The sequence below is a fragment of the Cinclus cinclus genome, chromosome Z (assembly GCF_963662255.1).
Source record: "Cinclus cinclus chromosome Z, bCinCin1.1, whole genome shotgun sequence".
NCBI classification, from domain to species: domain Eukaryota; kingdom Metazoa; phylum Chordata; class Aves; order Passeriformes; family Cinclidae; genus Cinclus; species Cinclus cinclus.
The window spans coordinates 31,328,801-31,347,705 of record NC_085084.1 but is presented as its reverse complement, the minus strand read 5'-3'; the positions used below and the strand labels follow the sequence as shown (position 1 = coordinate 31,347,705).

General features: G+C 41.0%; 1 protein-coding gene across 3 annotated transcripts in view; it reads right to left on the bottom strand.

Moving 5' to 3' along the window:
* Positions 1–1,377: 1,377 nt before the first annotated feature.
* The window catches only part of TRIM36 (tripartite motif containing 36), a 30,588-nt gene continuing 13,060 nt past the window's right edge, over positions 1,378–18,905 (bottom strand). For all 3 annotated transcript variants that reach the window (XM_062512750.1, XM_062512751.1, XM_062512752.1), the window contains 8 exons: positions 14,371–14,696; positions 10,983–11,129; positions 9,850–9,945; positions 8,726–8,979; positions 8,015–8,139; positions 6,917–7,210; positions 6,349–6,646; positions 1,378–2,264 (listed from right to left, as the gene is read on the bottom strand). In XM_062512750.1, the coding sequence (XP_062368734.1) occupies positions 1,910–2,264; positions 6,349–6,646; positions 6,917–7,210; positions 8,015–8,139; positions 8,726–8,979; positions 9,850–9,945; positions 10,983–11,129; positions 14,371–14,696 (1,895 nt within the window). In that variant the 3' untranslated portion in view covers positions 1,378–1,909. The remainder of the gene's footprint in view (positions 2,265–6,348; positions 6,647–6,916; positions 7,211–8,014; positions 8,140–8,725; positions 8,980–9,849; positions 9,946–10,982; positions 11,130–14,370; positions 14,697–18,905) is intronic.

The following is an 18,905-nucleotide window of genomic DNA, read 5'->3' as shown; positions in this document are numbered from 1 at the left end:
GGACAATTCAGTGAGTATGGAACTGTCTGGACAGCTACACCCAAAGAATCAAAATCAACAGCTCAGTGTCCAAGCAGAAACCAGGAATGAGCAGTGTCCCTCAAGGGTCTGTACTGGCACTGGTGTTGTTGTGGATCTCATAAGATTCCCCAAGACCAAGCACAAGATCCTGCACCTGGATCCAGGTAATCCCCACTAACAATACAGACTGGGTGATGGAGAGAAGCTCTGCAGAGAAGGACTTGGGTATCCTGGTGGATGAAAAATTGACGATGACCCATCAATGTGTGCTTGCAGCACAGAAAGGATCGGGAGCTTCCCAGGTGGTCATAAGGGCAAGGGAGATGGTTCTTCCACTCTGCTCCACCAGGACCCCACCTGGAATACTGCATTCAGCTCTGGGGCCCCCAGCACAGAGTGGTTCCAAAGGAGAGGCACAAAAATTATCAGAGGGCTGGTATTCCAGATGTTGTGAGACATGGAATTGTTCAGCATGGAGAAGGCTTGAGAGAGACCTTATAATATATAAAGCTTTAATATATAATAAGGATTTAAAAGAAAGATGGAAAGAGACTTTTACCAAGGCCTGGAAAGACAGGACAAAGGGCAATGGTTTTAAACTAAACAATGATAGATTTAGATTGGATATAAGGAAGAAATTTCTAACAGTAAGGGAGGTGAGACAGTAGAGGATGTTTCCCAGAGAATCTGTGGATGTCCTGTCCCTGGAAGTGTTCAAGGCCAGGTTGGATGCATCTTCAAGCAATCTGGTCTAGTGGAAGATGTCCCTGACCATAATGAAGTGGCTTGGACCTAAATGGTCTTTAAAGATCCCTTCCAACTCAAGCTGTTCCCATGGTTCTATGATTCTGTGAAAAACTGCTATGTGACACAGTTTTTAACATTAGAGGAACTGAAACTTGAAGGGAGACCTCCTTTAAGGCAGAAATGAAGTCTCAAAATGTAACCAGTGCATTTTTAACTTTCTTACTAAGAAAAATCCAAGCTGCTACTAGATAAAAAAATTAACCTATAAAAGCGAGTATTAAGAGAAATACCTGATTTTTTTAAAAAATTCACATATGATTACTCATGTCAGCAATTCATTTGCTTTTGCCTAAATACCAGGTACTATTATTCATACATGCAAACATTTCTGACTTTTGACTCCAAATTCTGACATTTAAGGTACAATTGCACTTTCTTTTAGATAGCTTATAGGAAAAGCCTGGAAGAGTAAAGAAACTTACCATTATTCCATCAACTATATGACACTAAGTGTCAGAACTTGAGTTTTAACTTACAATCACATTAAGGGTATAGAACATGCAATCAGATTCAAGTTTATCTTCATCATTCCAAGTATAACTTAAACATTCAACACCATTTCTAACTTCTTCCTCTTTTAAATTATATTTTTTATATGCTATTTTGTGCTGAAAGGCCCAACTGGTGCTCAGGGGTTAACTGGAAAGCATTTGACCCCACAGAGGCATTCAGGCAGATTTCTTAAAAGGAAAGTGACAATCACACATTGTCAGCTTTGACTTCATTAAATACAAAACCGGCTATGTAAGGATTTACGTTAAATAAAAGGCAGATTTCTACCCCGAAGAGTAAGTTTTGGTTGCTAGTCCTGAAAAGTAAATTTTGGTTGCTATTCAGACTTCTTCCCTGCTTCCCCCAGGAAAAGAAGTCTGTCGAGAACAGCATTGCACAGATCATGAGAAAGGCAGGAGAATTCCTCTGGTACAGGAAGTGCCTGGACCATTTATTTTTAGAAAATCACAGGCCAGAGCCTTGTGAGCAACACACAGGTAGGATATAATTTATCAGGACTAAAAGCTAAGGTAGAATTCTTCTGCTTTCATTTTCTGTCTCAGAACAGCAATGGGAAGAGATTACTGCACTAGATATCATCGTGGTACTCCCTGTACTTGGCTGTGACAGCTTCCTCAAGATGCACTGCTGCACCACCCATCAAAGCAAACGCTGGGTACATTAATCCAGAGCAATCCACCTCACATTCATACAGGCACTTCATACGGCCTGCATCATAAAACCCCACCCTGCCTCTGTCACAGTCAAGGCAAATGCCCAAGCACGATGGCAGGGGAAGGATTCTGCTTGCTGGATCCTTGGGAGCAGCAGGTGTAGCAGGGATAAAGAACTTCTTCATGCCTAAAGTGACCAGTGTACAAGGCTGAGATGAGTCAAAGAAGGCATCTTCACTCCCACTGTCATGACCACTGTCTTGCTCATACCTGGAACAGAAAAAAAAAACGTGCTTTTGTCAAATGCTGAAGTGGGATCAGTGATGTGAGCTGGAAAAAACATTTTTGTAAGACAGACAACACCACATGATCACCCAAACAAAAAAACTGTGTGGTAAAAAAAAATTAGAGACTCACAGAACATCCTGAATTTGAAGGAAACCACAAAAAAATCAAAGTCCAAATCCTGGCCTCGCACAGGACAACTCCAAGAGATACAATGTGTGCCTGAGAGCATTGTCCAAATGCCTCTTAAGCTCTGGCAGGCTTGGTGCTGTGACCACTGCCCTCGGGAGTCTGCTCCAGTGTCCAACCACCCTCTGGGTGAAGAACCTTTTCCTAATATCCAGCCTCTGTCTCCCATGACACAATTTTATGTCATTCCCTTGGGTCCTTCCAATGGTCACCCAAGAGAAGAGATCAGTGTCTGCCCCTCCTCTTCCCCAGGTTGTGCAAGACAAGTAACCCCTCACTCCTTCACACTTTGGAGGCTTCCCCTCCAAACCCTTCACCATCCTCATGGCCCTCCTCTGGACACTCTCTAACAGCTCAATGTCTTTTTTGTGTTGTGGCACCCAGACCTGCCCCCAGCACTGGAGCTGAGGCTGTCCCAGATCAGAGCAGATCAGGACAATCCCCTCCCTTGCCCATCTGTGATGCTGTGCCTGATGCACCCCAGGACAGGGGTGACCCTCCTGGCTGCCAGGGAACTGCTGGGGTCATTCAACCAGGACCCCCAGGTCCCTTCCCTGCCCTCATTTCTGCTTTCCAGCATCTCATTAATTTTCCTGTTCTGTCTGTAAATCCAGGGTTGCCCCATCTCAGGAGCAGAATCCAACACTTTCCCTTGTTGAATTTTATATTGTTGGTGCCTGCCCAGTCCTCTCATTTGTCAAGGTCTCCCTGCAGGGCACCTCTGCCCTGGAGGAAGTCAACTGGTCCTCCCAGTTTTGTACCATCTCTGAATTTGGCCAGTCCTGTGTTCAAGCCATTTGTGAAGAGCACAGGGCTGAGGATGGAGCCCTGTGGAACCCCACCAGTGACAGGTCACCAATCTGGTGTCACCCCATTCACTGAAACCCTTTGTGCCCAAAACATGAGCCAGTTGCTCACCCATCACACAATGTGTTTATCCAGCTATGTGCTGAAGTTTGTCCAGAAGGATCCTGGGAGAGACAGCATAAAAAGCTTTACTGAAATCAAAAGAGATAACACCAACTGGCTTCTCTTGGTCAGCTCAGTGAGTTACCTTTGTCACGAAAGGAAAGGTAAGTTTTTCAAGCAGGACTTTCCCCTGATGACTGCTTTGTCTTTCAGGTGTTGTTCAGTAATTCCCGGATTAATCTCCATAAATTTACCAGTCACTGAAGTGAGACTGACAGGCCTGTAGTTACCAGGGTCATCTTTCCTGCCAGTCTTGTAAACTGGGACATTTGCCAGCTTCCAATTGATTGGCACCTCTGAAGACCATTGAAACATCAGAGAAGTCTCACAACGACATCAGCCAGCTCACTACCATGAATCCCATCAAGCCCCACAGACTTACAGGGTTTGGGGAGGAACAGTAAATACTGCACAAATTCGGGGTTGGCTAGGAATTTATCATTCTCACAGTTGTGGTCCTCAAGTTTTGGGACCTCCCAAAGCCCACCACTGGTGTTGAAAACCAAGGTTAACAAAGCATTAAACATACCTATCTTGTTTTTGTCCCTCTTAGTGAGGTGGCCATCCTCCTCCTGTAGCAGGCCAATGGTATTTTTGACTTTGTTTTGCTATTAATGTATTTTTAAAAACCTCTTTTTATTGTTCCCCACAGTTCTGCCAGCTTCAGCTTTGGTTGGGCTTTGGCCACATGAATTTTCTCCCTCAAATATCAAGTAGCATCACTTTATTTCTCCCACATTGCCCAACCTTGCTTCTATTAGTCATATTTTTTTTTTTTTTTTGCCTTAGCTCTAGATCTCTGGTCACCCAAGCCAGACTTCTGTCTTGACTGCTTGACTTATGACATTTTGGAATTGCCTGCTCCTGGAATTGCCTCCACCTTAGGAGGTGATGCTTAAAAAGTGACCAGCACTGATGGACCCCAGAATCTTCAACAGTGGTCTCCCAGGGGACTTTACTGACTGAGCAGCCTGAAGTTTGTTCTCCTCACGTCCAGAGTTGAAGTTTTGCTGGCACTTTTCCTCCTGGCAACAGAGATTTTAAGCTTGACCATTTTGTGGTTGCTGTGGCCAAGACAGCCACTCATCTCTGCTTTGCCCACAAGATCATCTCTGTTGACAAGGAAAAAATCAAGGAGGGCACCTTTCTCAGCTGGGTCCCTTAGTACCCATACCAAGAAGTTATCATCCCTGTGTTTTAGGACTCTTCTGGACCTGTTTGTATCACCTATGTGGTGCTCCCAGTTAACATCTGGCTGATGTTAATTAGCTGAAGTGCCCTAGAAAGACAAGGGTGGTAGATGTAGAGATATTCCTTAGTTCTTTAAGGAATAATTCACCAGTGTCCTCATCTTGGCTATATGGCCTGTAGTAGATTCCCACAATGACATCCAGTTTGTTTGTCCCTTAATCCTTACCCAGAGGTCCTCAAGTGCAGCATTGCCAACTGCAGGCTCCATACATTCCAGATGTTATGTAACAGACAGTGCCACCCCTCCCATCTGTCCTGCCTGTCCCTCTGAAGAGCCTGTAACCAACAGGGCACTCCAGACATAGCACTCATCCCACTAGGCTTTGCTTACACCAATGATATGTACTTACATACTTAAGCCAGGAAGGAAGATGCATTTAGTAGGTGGAGAAGACTCACTTGGGTTACTTCAAACAAGTAATAACACCTGAACTTCAGTAAGGTCAAGATCACAGAAGGCTTTACTAAGGAGTGGATGCATCTAAATGTATTTATGCTTGGCAATCATTAATGAACCAAAAAGTACAGTAAATTAGTTAACTTGAGAAGTAACTTAGCAAATATGACTAATCCTTACAGACAAGAACATGTCCTATGAGTTTTCTATGATGACACTATGTTACAGTATCTGTAAAATTCACAAAACATATTGTTTTAGTGGTTTAAGTCTGGGGGCTTTTTTTAAAGTGCTCTGTCTGAAGACTTCCCTAAACAGTCTCCCAGATAGTTACTGAAGAGTCTGCAGACATTCTTTGTCACTCTACATGTTTTTCCCTCCACCTCTGTCCCCAGATAAAGATACATGGAGAAGCACTTGTTATTCATTATAGATATTCCCTACTTAGGATTTCAGTTTTGGGATGCTTGTGGGGGCAGTTGTTTCTGCATCAGCTAAAATTTTGCAGATACCTAAGTGGAGAAGGAAAAAGAAATCAGGAAATTTAGATATGATTTCTCACTTTGCAAATGGCTCCATCTGGCTTTAAGCAGCTCAAGATTGTGCTGACACATTTTCCACATGTTATACAGGAGGAAGCCAAATATTTGTTAAAATTTCTGAAAAAGAGTCCCCAGGAGAGAGCCTCCCTGCCTGCAGTTCCTACACACATTCTGGCTTGCTACAACTGTGATTGTGAGATGGAAATCTTTTTACTGATTTGTCCACAGTACTTTGGCTTGTGCTCAGTAGCATTCCGATACAGGATGCAAGCATGTAGACGGGGGTAAACCAGTGACTTGGAATCCACAGCTACTGCAAAAATATACAAATATGTACAGTGAACAGTGTACCTCTGAAAGGCTGCCAAGCCTTGTATGGTAAGGGAAATAAGGCAGAGTCTTAATTGATAAAAAGTATTACCTCAATCTTAAAACTTACACTTATTTTTAACCTTCTCGCTTTAACTGACATTCCTTGGCATCTAGAGGAACCTGACTTCTTTCCCAAAAAGAAAGAAAATAGGACTCTGGATAATCAAGACATCTTTCCGTTTATAGTAAGGGATGAACAGAACAACCTGCTTTCACCATATCCTTCAAATGTTTCACTGGTTAGGTTCACCTTGTGTACCAACTGAGACCAGACTTGCTCTTAATTTACATTTTTAAAAAGCCATCTCCTTATGTAAAATATGCATTAAAGCAAGAGTATGCAATTTACCTTGGACTGGTCACATCATGGGTATTGTGGAACAATTTCTGTATCTTGTTGCTAGGAACAACTCCCACTTTCACCAGGTATGAATAGGCTTCCACACTAAAAGCCCAGAAGTGCTTCCCTTTGGCAATGCCAGTGTCACCAATAATGTAATCCAGGGTAGTGTAGCATCCAACCTGCAAGCGCTCAGATCCCAGAAGCAGAGGAAATCCAGCCCTACTTTCCACAGAGGTTCTTCTTGGGTTCAGCTGGAGATGCTCATTGTTGTACCCACATTTGTCATCAAAAAGAAAACTGAAAACTGGAAAACAGTACAAAAAAAAAAAAAATCTTCTTAGTTATGTATTTGGATTTCTGTGCTTATAAACTAAGTCATACTGGCATTAGAATTTGTCACTTTTAAAGGCTACCAGGGATGTCATGCAAGCTAAGAGTCTCTGTATTTTACCTACTTAGCCAATAACAGTGCTTCTAAACACTTATGAAACTGGTAACAGTGTAGGAGACATCTGGGAGCTACTGGAAACTACTTTCAGCCCTTAACATTGATGGACGTAAGAAAACCCCATACCTGGAGCTGGAGGAGTACGCATAATAACTTCTCGGCTCCAAGGGCTACAGATGGACCCTTTGTATCCTTGAACTCTAAAGGCATAGCTGCTGTCATCATCAAGATCAGATAATACTTTGCTCTTGCCACAAACTTCAGTCTTCTGCCATGTCACACTCTCCTCTTCTTTATCAAGCTTATGATACTCAAGAACATAGATATCAGCTGAATCTGTCTTCTCAGGGCATTCCCAGCTGATCAGAGCTTTGTTGTACATTCTGCACTGCTCTTCATTGATTTCTGGTATTTCTAGACCTGGAACCCATGAGAAAAAAAAAAGTCAGAAATTTAGATACAGGTTGTTTTGGATTTAAACATACAATCAGCCCTGGGTAACCCAAAATGTTATTGTATTCCACATCTATCTGTGCCCCTCTGACATTTCAGACACTTTGCAACTAGGGACTATTACTATTATTTCTGGCCCATTGCTACTTCATTTCTTTAGTAAACTGTTAATTTTTCACTTCTATCTACTCATATTTGAGTATCTACTCTGTCATTTTTACTTATTGCTGAAAAGGGATTGGTTAAAACTGTATTGGGAAGAAATTAATTTTAAAGCATCCACCTCTTAACACTGTCTTAAACCAAGACATAACCCCTCTGTTGAGCTATAGTACTGTTAAAGGGGGGAATCTGACTCTCTCAGTTAAAAGGAGTAGATGAGGATGGTTCTCTGTTCATACACTTCAATAAATCCCCTATTTTTTGTTTTTACTTTGAATGGCTTGAGCCTTTTTTTTTTTACTGGCAGCTTTAAAAACTATTACTTTCTGTCATGTAATAAAAAGCTTTTAGAAAGAGTGAGTGTGATGAAACTACAATATTTTGGAAGACAGAGCAAACTGGCTCTGAAAGCAATGTCATTTTAGCTTCTTTATGAAAGCTGAAACTAACACTGCTGCCAGGTAATGCTTTCTGAATCATGGAGACAGAAGGAATGATGCAAGTCACGACACTGAGTTCTGCAACTGCTGCCCTGTACTAGTTTTGCTTCTCTCCAGAGAAGTCTTTAAAGCAAAAACTTGAGAAAAATCTGATTCTCTTAGAATTTACCATTGGAATGGAAGGACAAGTCACCAAGGATATCTTCTTGCTTGGCAGTGTCCACCACAAAGTTTTCAAAAGTAGTTTCAGCTGCTGGCCTAAAGCTCTTCAGAGACTCAGTAGCTTTTTGGATTCTGAAGATACAGAAGTGATATAGCACAAGAGAAAAAAGGCAATTAAACCTGGACATACCTTACAGTAAAAATACTAGGTTTTGCTTTAAAAAAGTTTTTGCTTTCATGATGTCTTCGTGATGTCTCCCAGAAATTCTTGTCTCTCTAGAAAGAATCTCAAATGCAAAATTTAAAGGCCTTTTGTACAGCAGTGTAAAGATAATTAACAGGTAGTCATCGAGTTGGCCAAGCATTTAAACAATTTAGAGCATTATGTTCAAAGAACAAAACGGATGTGAGGTGCTAGTAGAGAACACAAAGATCAAAAACCTTAAAGCCAGAGGAGATCTGTTAGATTAACTTGCAAATACCTGATAAAATCTCTGAGACAAGAAATTTGTCAGGGAGATAGACTACCCTTCCACTGTGGTCCCACTGAACAGGGCTAGGCACTGTGGCAGGACAAGAGCACTCCTCTCCTGATTGTTGTTTCCTAACGCACACTCTAATGCAGGATTTCCAACTGAACGTGACCAGGATCACCAAGAACACAACTGCACAAATATCCTGGAACACACCTGCACCTCAAAGAAGATATTTAAGATACCTGATATGAAGTTGTTTTGCTGTTTGAACAAAACAGGAGGGATCAGTTTCTTTAAGTACTTCTTGAGCATATCCTACAAGGCCATTATTTTCCAGGAGCCCTTGGTATTCTTCCACTTGTGTTTGCAATTTTTCCAGCCTTATAGTCTTAGAAGTTTCAATTGCCCTAAGAGCTGCAGATTTCTTCTCTTCCAGGACATGGTACAATTTCTCAAAACTCTGAGATGCTTCTTGTTTAGCTCTTTCACTGTTGCACTAGGAGCAAACAAAAGACATTTCAGACAGATTCCCTATCACTGTGGCTCTGTACAGAAACATACTTAAGCTTGTTCAAGACATCATAGTAATCTAGTCATCTATTTGACAGACAAGACTAATGAGCTCTGTTATGCTATTCAGCACCAAAAATGAGATCAGCACACCATCCAAGCTAGTAAGCATTTGCTGTCTTTAACAGAGAATGAAGAGCAGGAAAGTATTCCTCTGATTACACCTTGAGTTAATGCATTACATTAGTCTAGACAGCTCATGAAAAAGTATATCAGTAAAAACATATCAGTCTCTGAAGTCTTCAAGCCATCCCAAGAGCTAGATTCCCTTCCACCTTCCCCAGTCACCCTGAACTGAGGGTCCACATACACCCTCTGAACCACAGTGCCACCTCTGACTACTGCCCTGAATAAAAGAAACTGCAAAACACAGAAGCAATCTGTAATCAAGATACACCAGTACCAGGAGCCTCTATAATTTCTGCCTTTGTGTTCTACAGTTTGTATGTGGCTCTTCTGCAGGGAGATTTTGCCCTCAATTCTGATTTTCTCAAGGTAAACAGGCAGCATAAATAGTTTAACCCTATATTTAACCCACTTTGTCTAAGGTATCAAGTAAGCTTTAGTTCATTTAAATTTACAGCAGCACCCAAAAATGAACTTCCTCTGTCTACTTCCCATACTGGCAAGACTAGGTCTAACCATATGTGATTCAGTACTACCATAAACTGCTCAAAAATTGTTTCGCTACTTAACTGAAAAACCCAACATTTGAAACACTTCACTGAAAACGGTTTTGAATCCTTCCTGTGTCTACACAAAGGCCAACCCCAGACAACCTGCAAGCCACTCTTACCTCTGTTTCTTTCAGCATCAGATCCAGCTGTGTGATGTGAGCTTTCACCTGGCTCTCCTTACTGATGAGGTACTCAATATCTTTCGAAAGCTTCTCCTGTTGAAGTAGAACAGCAAGAATAGGGCATCTCTCACAAAGTGACAGCTAGCACAGGCAGGTCATCCAGCAAGTGCTCAGTTTATCCAGCCACAAGGACAACAGTGTGACACCAGCTATGAGCAGCAGTTCTGTGGAGAACTGATTGGTGACCTGCAGTGACTGCAAAGCAACTGTGAGTGGGATTGGTGGCACAGGCTCTAAAGATCAGAGGTAACAGTGTCAGCTGGCACCCAATCACCGAAGAATCACCCTCTCTTAGATCAGGAAAAAGAGGCTTCAGGACATTAAACTTACAGAAAGGAATTGATAACTATTAACTCATTTGTAGTAAGAGTTTGTAGAAAATGAATAGTTCAAATCACAGAGTTAGGAGCATCCCTGTACTTCCTTAGCTGCAAGACTTAGTATTTGTACAGTAAAAGCCATGCAAACTGGTGAGGAGGCCAAAGAGTACAAGGCAGACTAATCTGGTCTTTTTTTTTCCTCCTGAGAGCAACAGAGGAAGAAAAGGAAGAAGAGGAAGTAGGTGACGTCTTTAATAATAAATTGATGTTTGCAAGTCTTCTCTGTTGTGCTTTGCTTAGGAAATTAACAGCTATGCAGCTTCAGAAACATTCAGAGATACATACAAAGATATCAACAGATACTTCAGATGCAAATTTTTCAGAAGTGCTTCTCAAGTATCCTCTACCACAAGCTACCTGAACACTTACATTAAAAAAAGTTGATTGTAAAGTTGATTAACCACTTAAACCTTCTGCATTGTCTGTACTGCTGTACAATTAGCTGAAATAACATGAAAGCACTTATCAGGGGTTATGTTTCAAGCACCATAGCAAGCACAGTTTAGTTTCTAAAATGTGTCCTGCATCACATTAAGATATACATTAACCAATGTTGCACAACAACAGGCCTCAAGACTAGTTCAGGGTCTCCTAAACACACATCCTGGCTTCTATCCAGAGGGAGTCTGCCCTCACATCAGAAGTACTATTTCCCTTCTTAAGGCCAGGTCCAATGCTATTTTCTTGTACCTTAAGTGTTTTGTAGGCAGTGTTCATGGTTGTTACTCTATGGTTTGCATGACTTCCACCCAGTTTGCAAAGATGACAAACAGGTCTTCTGCAGATTTCACAGTACATGTTTACTCTCTCCATTTCATGTTCTGGACACATCAAAATCTGTGAGGGAAGAAAAAGAAAGGAGCAGAGACAACACAGGTATACTTCCCAAAAATTGAGGCTCTCAACAAAAAAATCAAAACATCCAATCAACCCAAAGCAGCATATGATTTCACCAGTGAATTTTTTATAGTCTGTTTATCTTCTACCTTTTATTTCGTCACTGAAAGCCAGCAGACAAGCACTCGGTTTCACAAGGTTTACAGTTAGTAAACCTCTAGCAGTGTCTGTGTAGCTTACATACAGCAATCAATCTTTTGCTAAACCCTGTCCATGTTGTTTGCAATGCCTCCAGCACCCTACACTCCTGCTCAGGGCTGTAAATGCAATATATAACACACCCAGCGTGTCTTAAACTTAACCATTCTCATGCCAGCATCTCCTTCAACAGCTATGAACAACAGTTCATAAAGCAAGAGCTGACGTAACATTGTAGCAATGTAAACCTAAGCTAGATTTTGATAAGCCACATAGCCATAGCTCTTGGAGCAACAAAGTGTAGCCACCACCAGCAGCTACAGTTATTTGAAAGACAAAAGACTCCAGTGTTTCAATCTTTCTTTCTGACTCCAGTTGCAAGCTGTTCACACTGAGTTCTGTGTCCAGGATTAGCGCAAAGCAGCATTGCAAGAACGCTGGTATTTGGTAAAAATCATCTTTCAAAAACTGAATTTACTGAAGTAAAAGCTCAGAGAGTTTTAAAAAGCACTGCTCAAGTCCAAGCTCAGGCAACAGATTAAACCATATATAGCATGTGTGTGTGTGTGTGTGTGTGTGTGCGTGCACGCACGTTAGTTTGAAAAAAACAAACAATGCTTGCTTTGCCTCACTTTAGAGCGCTGAAAGACAACATTTGGGTCATCTGTTCCATAGAAGTTACCAAAGAGGAGCTTTTGAGGAAGCTTTTGAGTTTCAATATGCCCTCACACAAGAAAAGTCAGAAAAGGGTATAAAAATAGAAAATTGTGAGCAGCACAAATATGGACACAGTGAGCAAAAACCTGAAACCAGCTTTCAAGTCTCAAATGTTACTTCATGCTATGGTGAAAAGCCAAAAGACACCAGTCTCACCAGCACTTTAAGACTATCATTAAACCAAATTTGCAATTAGCAATCACATTTGGATTGACTAGTAGATTTGGAAGAAAATAAAAAAAGGGGGAAAGGAAGCTGCCAAGAAAACCAGCTGTGCAGGCAAACATCTCCAAAAAACTACAGCCACTCAGTTATTCTGTGAAAGTAATTTTTCCGCAGCAGTGGATAGCCACACCTCACAGAAAATCCGTATTTTTATTCATCTCCTCATATAAGCAAGAATTACAGCCTGCAGGCGAGAGACAGCAGAGGTCAGCAGTCTTCTCTCAAAACTCAAGAACAATCAACCCATTATGTGCTTCTCCCATCCCCACCACACACGCTACAAAGTGCTCTCCAGCCTGGTTGTAAATTAAAGTGGTGACTGAGAACATTGTTTAGGAAATCAATTAATATCTCATGCTTTCAGCTCAGGTCCTAAAAATGCAGTGCAATGGAAAAGGCACCTTTCTTTCTTTATATTAAGCTCAAACAGTCCTCAAAAAAGTTTCTGTAAGCACACAGTACAGATCAGCTCATCACTATTGTGAAGTTTTTCAAAAAAGCAGGTGTATCTGAAGTTGACTGCACTATGCTTTTCTCCTTTTTTCCCCTCTTCTATCTTCACATAAAATTAGACACAATTCTAAGTCCCACATGTGTACATATACTCAATACATCAGCAACAGAATAATCTACAGCACTTTACCCCATTTTGCTCTGCTTCAAGAGAATTCAGCTCTTGCAGACTTTTAATCCTGAATTCAGTCTGCATGTAGTATAACATCATAGGGCACTTTCAGGAGTGCACAGGGATCACAAGATGCGTTTGGTATTTCAAATAGCAATGCTGCAGCTGTGAGGGCTTAGATGCCATAGGAGAGAAGTTTTTAAGAAGCTGCATAGCATTTTAAAGCAAGGGCTAGACGACAGTATGCAAACTTTCAACCTTCTCATTTATCCAATAGAGGGACATTTCACACAATGTGTGTGACAGAACATTTGAAAGCACATGAAGCATGTGTTCACTTTTAACTGGCATTAATGTTTTAGACTCAAGGAAAACACCAACAAGCTGACTTCTGGATGTTCACTATCTGTCAGCTTGCTAACTTTAGAGGGTCAATTTTTTCCAGACTCAGAAGGAAGGTACACCAGCAGTCAAGAGCTTCTTACGCATTGCACATTAATGAAATTGACTTAATCATAATTAATCAGGACTCCTTGACCATCAGCATTTCTGGCATCTGTCGGACTTCCCGCAAGGCGGCACAGGCACACAGAATGTGCTGGGACATAAAGGCCATTACTGTGGACCCTGGTGAGCAAGACAGCATCTGTGACCTGCAACATCTGTGATATAACAAATTCAAAGAGACACTGCCACGTGCTGCACCATGCTCAGCACGAGACACAAAGTTAGTGGCATTTTGTTATCACTGTTTTGTCTGAATGCAGCAACAGCAGCACCAGTATACAAACTAGAAATTTTGCCATAATGTTTTTATCTCTTCTCCTATAGATAAAAAAATAATGGTGCAATAATAGTGGAGACCTTGACTCCACCTTCTGCTCTTGTTAGATGCAAGGAAGGAGAGAAGAAAAGATTGGTGATGGATCAAGTTCAAACACAAAGCATCCAAAGGGGATGTGCCTAAAGGGAGCATGGAAGAGGCCAGGTGTGTCAGAGTTTTTAAGTTTACCCTACACAGGCATCCTCCCTAAGCAGTCCCATTCTAGATGTTCAAGAGCAAGGTGCCAGTAACAACAGGGGTGAGGATTCACCACTTGTATTAACTTTTCACTTAAAAGCTGGACTTGATGATCCTTGTGAGTCCCTTCCAACTTAGAATATTCTGTGATCTGTGATCATTAGGGCTTAAAAAAAAAAAAAAAGAAAGAAAGAACAACTCAAGTCACAAGTAACACAATCCCTTCCACAAAGTAAAAATCCTTATTTTTACAGGACCCTTTGAGTATTTTATTAACGCCCCCCTTCAATAACAACCACTTGACCATCAGCAAGGAGCAAAAGCTTATGGCTCACTCAATAAATAACACTAGTAGTCAATAAAGTAAGTGGTCCTAAAAAGCAGCCATCATTGCACAGCTCTGCAGCTACATGAGATTGCTGCAACCTCAATTCTGTAGGGTACAGTATACTTACCTTGGGTCTGAAGTTGGTGGTTGGTCCTACATATTCATGCTGGGCTTTCACAGTTCCCCAAGGATGGTGTATTTTGAAACATTCATTGCAATAGCTTGCACTGCAGTCCATGCAGCTCTTCGTGGACTCCTGAGGTGGAGGTTTGCAGAAATCACACATAATAGCAATGGCTGCCCTGGCTGCCTGTCTGTATCTTTCCACAATGGTTTCCAAAGTGAAGTTGCGAAATAAGCCATTGATGCCACGCTCTCCGAGATCAATATCCCGCTGGCAACTCGGACAAGGAAACAGAGTCGATCTAGGAGTCAGTGAATTGCGTTTTCTGCCTGTGTAGACAACAAAACCTGATTTAGGATGAGCATAAACCCAACTGGTTTCGATTTTAAAAGAAGCACAGGAATTAACGAACCAATTCCAGACTGTAGCACATCATCCAAACCAGTACAACAGCAATTCTTATGCAGTCTGCCAAGCCAAAGAGAATACAATTGCCCTGACTGGTAGTGTAATGTCTGACTCCAAGGGACATTACAAACTACTACTCTAAAACTTAATTTTATTTAAAGATAAATTTAGCTTTTGCAATATTATCTCCTTTATCTAGTTTTGGATGCACTCAAACTGCAACCTTCTGAAACAATAAACACAAAATCTTCTGGAAGCTAAGTGTTTATTTAGACTAACTGGTTACCCATATAGAGAGCAACAGCTTCCTAAGGTATTGAAGTGTAAGACGCTTACTCCCAGAGCAACAGAAATACATAGCCAACTTTGAGCTCCCTGAAGTTTGCTTTGGCTGAGTACAAACTTACTTTACTCATCCCAAGAGATACTATAAAAAAAACCAGGAAAACAAGGGAACAGTATGACATCTCAGCCAAACCATTTAGTCAAAACATGCTGAGGCTGATTTAGCCTCTCCCGAAAGGTCTCAATAAAAGAGGGGTTCTAAATAAGCCCTGCACACCAAAGGGAATCTGAGGTAGTTATATCTGAGAGGTTACTCTACCCTGAAATGAGGAGCCACACATCTCCACAGGGATGTGTTAAACAGCATACGTCTACCTTTATTAATTCTAAAGGGGGAACTGGAGAGAAGCTGCACTCCTACACAAATTTTCCCCTCTCTCCAAAATAAAATCACATGCTCAAGAAAAGCCACTAACTTAAGAAGCCTTTCGAATCTGTTAAGGAGATGGCTCACACATACTCAGAGGTTATTCACAAGGTAATGTTCCTGAGGTTATCAAACCAGGAGTGCATCCTGTCTCACTCATGAACCCACAGGCTGCAGCTACCAGAAATAATCCTTTATGTATTTCAAACACAGGCTAAACCACTCTTTGGCTTAACTTGCATCTTCTCAGCTTCTCCTTACAAACAAAAAAACCCATCTTCTGTAATGCTGGAGCATTGCTTTAAGATTTCTTTGAGAGTGCTGCATATTGGTATAACTAACTGTCCTGATTTCATCTGGGTTAGAGATAATTTTCTTAGTAGCTGGTACAGTGCTGTGGTTTGGATTCAGTGTGAGGTTATTACACCAGAGAGCAGGTGCATGAAAAGCCAGGAGGAGAACAGCCAGGACAGCTGACCCAAATGGCCATAGGGAAATTCCATACCACAGAATGTCATGTCCAGGACATAAACTAGGGGCAGTCAGGTATGATAGGGTGGGCACTGGGTGTGCACAACTGTATTGTGCATCATTTGTTTCTCTTGGATTTAGTCCTCTCTCTATCTTGTATTACTCATTTTTTTATTATTGTTATCCTTCCAATATATACTCCAGTATATAATTAACTCTATTCCAACTGAAACCAGGACATTAACAAATTTGTAAATGAAGGTATGACTTTAAGCTGAATTCTTAGTTTTGAAATTGGCGCCTCTTCAGAAAGGGACATTTGTTCTTCTCTGGATTTAACCAGTATTTTCCCACCAAAGATGGTAATGCCTTATTTCTTCCTGAAGTGTCCTGTTAAACTACCCAAAATACACTTGCTTTGGGCTGCTCTCCTGTTGTTCCTTCACCTAACAATCCAAAACCTCCATTCCTATCATGCCCTTTCCAGTCTCTTCAAATAAAACACCAAACCAACACTCCTGTAAGGAATTAGTTCCTTTAAATATCTTTGAAATTTGACCCATGGTAGTTATGCATGACTGTCAGCTAAGAAGTCACAATCAGAGCATGGATAAGTGTGCATGCACTGACAGTCTCCCACCCGGCTTGGTCTCATGCCTTTCTGTAAATTCTGAGCAGAACAACTAGGCTGCATTTACAGAACAAGATGGGTGACACAAGGTATGCAACTCTCTGCTTTAGGAAGCACAGATTTTTGTCCAATTTCACATTTTTTTAGTACTTACTTGAAGTGAATTAATTACTGCACATCCTGCAGTACCTATAACTTGGCATACACAGCAACACACGCATGCAAGGCACAGCAACAACAGTGAAACACAAACTGTATTTCCAGTGTATGCTGCAAGCTAGCAGTGCACACAGGTACACAGAGGTATCTTCTACACAGACTTCTACAGTGTCCTAGACAAAAGGATGACTTCACATGCAGTGCCATGCAGACAACAGCTAAAAAAGTAATCTAGAATACATACATTTGCTGCAACTAAGAAAATAATCATACAATACGGCACATATCAGGACTGCCTACAAGTAGAATGCTAGAGCAGAGAGCAAACAATGACAAAGCAAGATAACAAGGGAAAAAATATGGTGCAGTGGTCAAGTTTAAAAGTACAATCTGAAATTCATATCCATCCCAATGGAGGCCTTTCATTCTGCCTGTGGTGGACCAAAATGAGATTGTCATCATAAGCCATGCTCTGCAAAGACTGGTGACATTGTTTACGGAAAGCAATCCACTATCAAGGAAGTCCTGCACACCTTCAGATGTCTCATCCCTTTTCCTTGACAGCACTGTGAGAATCTAGGATGGGGGTTCTTTCCCGTTTTAAATCCTGGAAATCTCTTTGCTAAGCTTCTTGGCGTGTTCTGTCACTTCAATACTCAAAAATAAGGAAATACATTCTCTTTTTGCCTAGTGAATGTTAAAATATTAACACCACCATTTGCTTTCTGCTGAAAGGATTTCTACACTTATATTTAAAAAGAAAGCACTGATGAAATAATAAATTACTTTGGACACTGTCTTTCCTATCTGTATTGTGTCAAATTTGCTGAAACTAAGTTCTGGTTACTAAAAACAAGAAACAAACAAAAAGCACACACACACACACACAAAAAAAAAAAAAAAAAAAAAAAAAAGAGCAACAAACCCCTTGGATTTCACAGACATATTTAGATGTGCAGCTCAGAGAAACTTAGTTCCTGCCCACATTCTCTTTTACACTTTGCCAATTCAGCTTACAACAAGTAAGTATACAACATATATTTTGTGAAATATTAGAAATCATCACATAAAATTTTCCACTGTGATTTGTAAACTGATTGCTCCACTTGGACTAAGTTGCTCAATCAGTTACAAAAAAAAAAAAATCACAACATACATGCTCAGACTCACAAGTATTACCATACAGATTGCAAAGACTCAAAGAGCAATCTTAAGTTATGTCCTTTAAAGACAATGTTTAAACATCATCTTCCCAAGGAGAGGTACGCACACATAAAATATTTAAAAGCCCAAGCTGCAGTGAATGGTTTGCAAAGGGATAAGACATCTTAAAGTTGTGTTTTTCAAGTAAACAGTATTACCAGAATTCTATGGTTGTAGAAGACACAGACATTAAATGTGTGACAGTTTAAAAAAATAAAAAGATTTAAAAGTCAACTGGATTCTCTTGAAAGGTTGGGAGTTTTTAAAAATAGAAATGTATACTGCCACCCCATAACTCAGTTAATATTTTGGATGGACTTTGAGGGGGAAGGAAAAAGTGAAGAGGAAAAAGCAGATGGGGATAGCAAGGGAAAGGGGTAAAGAGGAAGAAGGGAGTGGGGGGGGGGAGAAGTCGGGAGGGATGTGAGAGGGGAGGAGGGAGGCAAAGCGGAGAGAGAAGAAGGGAGAGGCCTCATAAGAGTAGCCAGCAGAGCTAAAATGTTACTTTCAGATACTTCAGTTTTTCACAAATCCAAAGAGCTTTCTCCAAAAAGAGCAGGTTTGGACAGCTTTCCAAGAGGTCTGACGGTACCACATGGCATGGCTGTTTTACGACACTTTCAAACTTCATCTGAGGCAATTTAAACTTCCTCTTCTGATCAGCTGCTTTGTCCTCCACTGAGTTTGAAACTCAGATTTGTATTTAGCTCTGTTCACATCTTTCTTGAAGGACACCATATTCTTATGGATTGCTCATGTGTCTGCCCACACTGTGGCAACAAGGAATTTGGGGACTCTTTTTCCCATTTCTGACCAACCAGTACATTAAAAAAAAAAAAAGTCATCAGTATTAAAAAACTCCACACAGTGGCTGAGCTGCTCAGACGACCTCAATTTTGGAAATGAGATATAATTAAAAGACTGGCTATCCTTCAATCCGATTGTGTCATTAGA